This window comes from Nicotiana attenuata, chromosome 12 (genome assembly GCF_001879085.1).
Source record: "Nicotiana attenuata strain UT chromosome 12, NIATTr2, whole genome shotgun sequence".
Lineage (NCBI taxonomy): Eukaryota > Viridiplantae > Streptophyta > Magnoliopsida > Solanales > Solanaceae > Nicotiana > Nicotiana attenuata.
This window is the reverse complement of record NC_032000.1, coordinates 42,611,196-42,619,344: the sequence shown is the minus strand read 5'-3', so window position 1 is coordinate 42,619,344 and position 8,149 is coordinate 42,611,196. Positions and strand designations below refer to the sequence as shown.

Sequence of the window (8,149 nt, the reverse complement as noted above, 5' to 3'; positions counted from 1 at the left end):
AGACTGTGTACTCTTTTTTGTAGGTTGTCCTGCGTAAGGCATGCCCCATTCATGGCAATCCAGCAAAAAACTTCAGCTCCTTCATATTGTTCTCCAAGGCCGGTATCTATCAAATTTGGCTTCTTTGGTAGAACATTCTAACCTTAAATAAATCTATCCTTTTCCCCTTCCCAAACCAATTTATCCTGTTTATAATGTATCAAGTCAATCTCAATTCTCCAATTTACTTTAATTGACTCACTCTTTCATACTTCCCGTTGTCTACAATCAGCAACGGTTGCTCCCTTACTCCTCACTATGCAGTATAGATATGTATACTAGTTAGAGAACTCCTCCCATAGAAGCTAATGTTTTTCCATAATGAGACTCCATGTATTGGTGGTTTGTCTTGTGTACCAGTTCCTTTCCATATCGTACTTGGCTAAGATAACTTTCCTCCATAGGGCCGCTTCTTCTATATTGGACCTCCATAGCCAGTTAAATTAAAGGCTCTTATTATGAAGTCTCATGGTTTCCTTCCCATGGAAAGTCCTTCCGCAGTTAATCTAGTCTCTATTGTTCTAGATTTACTTACCTATGTGACAAGTTACTCTGAAGTTAGCCTATTTGGTGGCTGGTATAGGCTTTGTAGATATGTTCTTCGATTTAGTGTGACTAATTACCACTGGGTAGCTTTGCCCATTCAAGGTTCAGGCAGATGGGAAAATATCACTGTGTTTCTCGGATTTCTCATGATCTTTACTCGGTTTATTGACTGCTAGATGACACTCTTGAATGCCTCAAGCGATAATTATTTAATGCTTCTGGTGTTTAAACCGGGAGGTTTAGACCCATCTGGTTCTTTGCCAACTGGAAACATAGGAATTAAATTATACGTGATGAAAGGTTTTGGAGGATTCTGCGTAATCCTGATTCTTTCACAAAGACAACTCAACGGTGAATAAAGTGGAAGAAAAGCATTGAATATTTAACTTTACTTGTATTCGACGAGAATAGAAAGAAGATAATAGTAGTACTGAGATGAAGCAAAATAAGTTCCACAGTTCTTTTTTTTCAAAGACGAGGCCTTGTTAACGTGAAAAGGATCTGCAACTCAACATAAACTCCATCTTCTGCAACAAGAAATGACTATATATTATTCTCAGAAGTTTATCTAGTGCACCAAGTGATATCTGTAAGTGATAAAACAAATAAACTTCCCATAACAGTGAATCATTTTTACATCATTAGTATTTCCGCAAGCTCGTCCCTATGCAACTTTCTTTCTACTGTAAACATGTTAAATGGATAATGACAGAGCAGGCACTCTAATGAAGGTTTTACAAGATAGTCTTGTTAGAACTGTGAATCTTACATCCAAAACTGAGATGGTAGAGAACCTATAGGATAAAACCCTATTTACTCATAGTTTCCTAAGTTTGACACTTGCACCATCTTTAAAAGAAGAGGAACATGATGATGAGGACAAGCCAGAGCTATGAAGTTCAGCCTTGTCTTTGTTAAATGCCCGTTGAACGTCATCTTTGAGCTCCTTAAATCGCTTCCTCTTGATCTTTTGCTCCTCTGGAGTGCCCATCTCAAGGAAAATCAAGTCGGGTAAGTCATCCTCCATAAACTTATCCAGAACTTGGGAGCAATGCGGAAAATAGCGCTTGCCAAGCTCAACTGCAACCATGAAACAGAATTAATTAAGAATAATGACAAGAGGAATCTTGAAAATACAATTGTTAAGGCATTCTTAGTCCATGATGGAATCTATATGTGCAAATCAAGAATATGTTACAAGGAAAACATATGGTCATTCTTTCAAGTCACAAAGGGTAATTGATGGGAAAAAATTGGACATAAAGTGACAGTGCTATAGTCATGTAGTAGGTTAGTAAAACCCTACACACACATATTTATAATTTCATTTCTCCTGGATATTTCGGGGATTAACATTGGTTGTTAATGCTACAGAAAAAACCAATATTAATTTGCATTCTTTGTTTCTCCTTCTTTTCCTATTTTGGGAGAATAAGGAGGGAGGACGGTGGAGCAAAAAGTGGGTTCAGGTCTAGATGCTCTTCATGACACTTAAGTTGCTACTGATTAGACGATGATGAAATTGGAAATAATAGGAAATTAGATGCATTTAAGACGATCTTAATAAATAGACTGGCTATCAGTGGATACCTGTCTTCGAGAGGGCTTGCATCCTTGAAAGAAGTCTTTCTTTCTGCTTTATGGGTGTCTCATTCAAATCAACCTCCCTCAAGTTCCCAGATGTACTTTTAGATGCCAAACGGACAGCTACTTCAGCTGCAGTCTCAGCATTTGCAATTTGCATGGCTAGTCTGGCTTCAAGAGGGAACAGTAACCGTGCAAATGCCACTGTAATACAAAAGCCATCACGAGATTATTTGCTCAGCGTCATACTTGATTCATGCGAGGGCCACAACAGACTCATCAAAATTGAGTGTGAAACCAAATCAAAATTTGACAGATGAGATATTGCACATAACAAAAACAAACAACCTGACAAATAATAACATCATCACTGCATCCCAAGTCATCATATAATGCAGAAGTTACTCTGTCTCTGTGTGTGTGTGCGTATTTTATTTCTTTTGGCTGGATAAGTCAATATACCCTAGATTTCCTCATACTCTTTGTGTGGGCATCAACTAGTATTGTGATCAGCCTGATTGTCCAAGAAATGGTACAACTGTAGTTCATGTACCAAGACTTGGCCCCACTGAGATCTTCCCCAAGATGTTAGAGTAATAATGAACTAATATAAATGACTTCTAACAGGAGGTGAGTACCTATTAGTCAACAATGTATCCTGGTGCAAATAGGCCAACACTTTCTTTATGTGCGCCAAGCTTACCGTGCTTTCAACATTAACTGTTAAGGTAAAAATTTAAAGGCTGCTCTCTCCGTAGATTTCCAAATTTGAGATCATGATCTAATGATATGAAACGCTTAAATTTTAGTCTCGTAACTACTATCAATGAACAAGGCCCGGTAGGACTACTAATCTTGCTTAGTATTAACTCTCGACCAAGGAAGCTAGCTTCCAGAACTGCAAGACTAGAAGTTGCTTGGGCCTTGGTTGGTAAAAAGAGGAAACCCAAGATTACCGTATTTTAAATGGTACCTCTATTTTCCAGGTAGTGCAGTTTCATGTGCAGATCATCGGCCAACATTGGGGAAGAAAACAATGCATCTCCGGCCATTGGGTTGCAACGCATCTCTCTCTCCAAAACATCAATACATACCCGATCTTTGTTTGCTTCCTGACCTTGTTCTGTTTTTGCATGGTACTCCTTAGGCCTAGTCAGCCTCCTACAGATACTAACAGCACTCTGCCCATCCAATGTAGTCTCTGATGTACGAGCTCCCTTAGTCAAAAGCGATACAATTACTGCTGGCTCCTTACGCATGGAAGCAATGTGAAGCACAGTGTAACCACGAGTATTACGTAGGTTGACATCCGCAACACCCAGTCCAAGAACCTCAGTCACAACCTTGGGATCACAATATGCAACAGCATAATGAAGAGCGTAGGCTTCATCTAAGCTTATGTTAGACTCACTCAGTAGAAGCTTGACAAGTTCAACATCATCCGAATCCAATGCCTTGTATATCCTATTTTTTCTCTTTTCATGCAAGGGATCCACAGGTAGAACCTTACTTTCATCAACCTGACATTTTGGCCGCAATAATTTAATACTCTCTGCAACTTCAAAGGGAACCTCTTTCTCAATGCATGTGATTTCAAGATCTGATCGTGCTACTCTATCAACGCAATGAGCGAGAAGCTCGCCCAATTGGCAATGAAAAGCAACTCTAAGTATTGGGATAACATCTTCCACAAGAGCCTTCCCAACAAAATTGATAAGGCGTCTCTGCAATTATATGAGCTAGTTTTAGCAGACTGTACTCTTGATTGTTGCCGGTAGGGAAAAATTCTCTATATATTTTTGACAAAATGCATCAGCTTTTATGTAACTGGCAGCAGCCGTAGATTACATGTATCCAATATTCATTTTGTTTAGTATCATTAGGCAGAGCTGGAACAGTTACTGCAAAGACCAGTACCCTCAAAACTTAAAACTGACAATGATGTCCAACTGCCTAACACAAATTATTGGATATGCAAGCTAAATTCAAACATATCAGTAAAATCCAACAAAGGAAATTCAAACTTAGTGCATATATCCATCAATGGCTTGGGGATATTCCATGTCAACTTGACAAGGTCCTTATTGCAATGACTAGCTTCTTCTGTTTGAAACAAATGTAGAACTACTTTTCTCCTAACAACCAATATCGGACACTGAAAAGAATATCATGATACAGGTAGCGACAAATTGGATACACAACACAATGGCATTGCTGTGTATGATTATGCACAAAATCATGACATTGCAGAATATTCCTTAACTGGATACCACTTTAATACGATAAACGTATTGACCATATACTTTCTTTGACAAATTGACAGAAGTTCAGAAGAAAAAATCATTTCAAATGAAAACCTCACAGTTCATACAGAGATTTCATAATACAATCTAATTATCAGTGGTCAAGCTAGACAAAGCATAATCTTTTGTATTTGGCCTTGTTAGCTTGCATCACAACAAACACCACAAAATCACTTGAAATGTACATTAATCAGCAGAAAGCATGTTAGTTACCAGGAAAAGTGACACAAGCTCTGGAACCTGAAACACGGAAGAGGCATACATCAACTCCACACTAAAACTAATTGCTGGTCTGCAAGAGTCATGAGCACATATACTGTCCATACACGTTGATACCTCCGGAGGGAAATGCTTCAATTTTCCTGAGTACAAATAGCTTAGGAAGGTAACGAAAGCCTCATATCCAACCTTACCATAAGGCAAAATATCGGTCATAGAATATCTTGGTTTACCTTCCTTTCCACAACTTACCTTCTCTTTCCTAAAAAGATCCTGAAAAAATTTACTTCTGGCAGCTAATATACAACAGTGAACACCAAGTGAAACACCCTCAACAACAATCTCAGCATCAGTAAAATCAGAGCTGGAATCTGACAAGAGTTGCTCTAAATCGTTACTGAGTTTACTCAAGCTGATGATTTCATAACTACTCCCTGTCTCAGAGCCACCATAAGCATGTGTGTTTTGGCCAACGCCAATCGACCCATTCGATGTAATGGAAGATGAAGTAAAGCTTATAGATGATGATGGTTCAGCAGAACAAGCCATTTCCCAATCTAATGGTCTAAAAACATATACAAAATTTATCTACATCTAAGATAGTCAAAGTCCAGAAAATCTTAAGTTTTTAACCAATCACCAATACAAGAAATTCCTCTCAAAGGACAAAAGTTTGACCAAAACTTTCTATAAGTTTTCTAATAACATTCAACTATGCAGAGCAAGAAAAGAAGTAAATTCCAAACTACAACTCATATTCTCCCTATTTCAGGTATAACCAAATCAACCCTTTTAAACTTTAGAAGAAATTAACAATTCCACCCCATCTATAATCAACAAAACTGCAATTTCGCAGTAAAAATACAAAGTGCAAATCTTCAACTGCTTGATCACAACTTACCCAAATGAAAAATTTACCAACTTCACAAAAAGTCAAGATAACTGGCAAATTTTGCAACAAAAAACTTCAACTGCTTGATCACAACTTACCCAATTGGAATAACATTCACTTCAGCTAAAAAACGAGAAAATTTGCAATTGCAGAGCTAAAAATACTGTTTTTTTTTTTCTGAGCTAGATACGAAGTGCAACCAAAAAAGACTAAAGGATTAGAATTCAAGAAAATTTGTCCCTGGTTGCTTTGAGGAAACAGCGAATTGGACCCACGTGTCTCAGGGAAATTTCGTAAGAAAATGACGCAAAGTTATTTTATTTTTTTGGCTGTGTGGGGCTGTGCAGAAGAATCCATGTTCCTAATCGTTGTAGTATAGACAATATACTTGGACCCGATTCATGAGATATCTCATTATTTGGTATCGACCCGATTGGGATTTTTTCCATTTGTTTTGTTAATTATTTTGAGAAGCTTTTTAACAGAGAAGAATAAATTGTTTCTGATTGCATGTGATGTTAATAGAAAATAGTTACTCTCTTTATCCTAGATTAGCTTTTTGATTAAGTTTACAAGGGACAAATTGAGTAATATTTTCCTTGTCCCAGACATTCAATTCATCTTTCTACACTAAACATATAATTGTATAAGATTTTCTTTTTAAATTTAAATTTCCATTTTTAGGTTTTATTTTGGCAGAAGAACAATGCTAATTTTCTCTCTATCATTACAGTCTTATCAAATAATCAGTTCTGTGATTTCATGTGGTTCCTATTTAAATATTAGTGTTTTTTTTTTGTAATAAATGTGAAATATTACCATTAAATATTAGTGTTAATATGGAGTATTTGATAAGGAGGGAAAAAAAAGAAACTTTATAATAGAAAGGAGTTATTAGGCCCGACCCTTATTAGTATATGATACTCGACCCGTTTTGTGTTTTGCGGGTCCAATGGCTCCAGTTGTATAAAAGCGTTTAATTATGTGAGGTGTTGGTCAGGGGGTGAAGTCGTTAAGCTGACGCAGCAGATGCTGTCACCTCTCTTTGTTGGCTTCTATACACGTCATTGGTATCGTCATTCTTCTTTTACGTTTTATTTCCCTTCCCGTATGCATATAGTAACATATTTTCTTTAGGGGTCGTTTGCTCGGGCGTAGGGGTGGCAAACGGGCGGATCGGGTCGGATATGAGCGGGTTAAAACGGATAATTTAAAAAATAGATAAATTATCCGACTCAACCCCTATTTGAGACGGATAGAAATGGGTTTATCCGGCGGATAATATGAATATCCATATTATCCATGGCTTCTTAAATATGATCACTTATGAGAGAATTCCTTGTCTTCCAAACTTGAGCAACTCCAATTTGAGACTTTACAAATGTAAACGTTAAACACATTTGTTATCCATTGGTTATCCATGTGGTTAACCATTTTCTAAGTGGATAATATGGTTCTTTATCCATATTCGACCCGTTTTTAAATGGTTCATTATCCAACCTATTTTTTGATGGATAATATGGGTGGATAATTATTTTCTTTTAACTATTTTACCACATCTACTCGGGTGTATATGAATAGTGGTCATTAAGGTGTATTAGTAATGCATGCATAAGTCAGTTATGCAGAGACTATTTTTTTTTTTTTTTGATTGTTTGGTGTGGTGTATTAAAAATTAAAATGCATTGCATAATTTTTAAAAATTAGCTTTAAGAGACTTTAAGGATAATTTTATCTTTAACCATGCTAATGAATGCATTAATACCATTGGTATTGCTAATACCACAGTTTGCAATGCATTAGCTATACATAGGATAATATCAAATAGGGTGTATAACTAATGCTTGTATTGGTTATACATATGTTGAAAAGTATACCAAACAAGGTATTACTAAGGGGTCGTTTGGTAAGGTGTATAAGAATAAAGTGGAATAAGGTGTATTAGTAATGCATGGATTAGTAAAGTATGGGTTATTAATACAAGCATTAGTTATGTAGATATTATTTCTTATCTACTATTTGGTGTTGTGTGTTAAAATTATAATGCATTGCATAATTTTTAAGAAAAATAGGCCAAAATTTCACGGTATAGCCAGTTTTCGGACTGGTCAATCAAAAATAGCCAGCATTTACCAAGTCAATAAAACATAGCCACCATTTTGCCGTAACAGAGACCGGTCCAGCATAATATACTGGAGTTCGGTGCACTTGTGTATGAACTCCAGCATATTATGCTGGACCGGTATACTTTGCTGGCTCCAGTATAATATACTGGAGACTGGAGCACTGGTGCTCCAAACTCCAGTATATTATACTGGACCATTATACTTGCAGGACCTCCAGTATATTATGCTGGAGTTCTAGTGTATTTATGCTGGAACTCCATCATATTATGCTGGAGTTCCAACATACTATCCTGGAACTCCAGTATAATATTCTGGAGTTCAAGTATACTTATGATGGAACTCCAGCATAGTATACTGGAGTATTTTCCGGGTTTTGAACAGTATTTTCGCTCAGATTTATCTTTACATAAAAAGTGGCTAAATTTCGATTACTTTTGAAA

The 8,149-nt window shown here is 36.7% G+C and overlaps 1 protein-coding gene across 1 annotated transcript; it reads right to left on the bottom strand.

Annotated features, from left to right (window-relative positions):
* Window positions 1,114-5,925, bottom strand: LOC109235615 (regulatory protein NPR3). Its single transcript, XM_019401796.1, has 4 exons — window positions 4,686-5,925; window positions 3,143-3,893; window positions 2,176-2,373; window positions 1,114-1,665 (listed from the first exon to the last, which is right to left on the bottom strand). The coding sequence occupies exons 1-4, from the start codon at window positions 5,238-5,240 to the stop codon at window positions 1,403-1,405; spliced, it is 1,767 nt and encodes a 588-aa protein (XP_019257341.1). The 5' UTR covers window positions 5,241-5,925; the 3' UTR covers window positions 1,114-1,402.

Coding starts and splice junctions, on each gene's coding strand:
- LOC109235615 (XM_019401796.1), bottom strand. CDS start 5,240: ATGGCTTGTTCTGCTGAACCATCATCATCTATAAGCTTTACTTCATCT. Junction 2,374..3,142: donor GCACTACCTGGAAAATAGAG/GTACCATTTAAA, acceptor TTTGTATTACAG/TGGCATTTGCACGGTTACTG. Junction 1,666..2,175: donor GCAAGCCCTCTCGAAGACAG/GTATCCACTGAT, acceptor TCATGGTTGCAG/TTGAGCTTGGCAAGCGCTAT.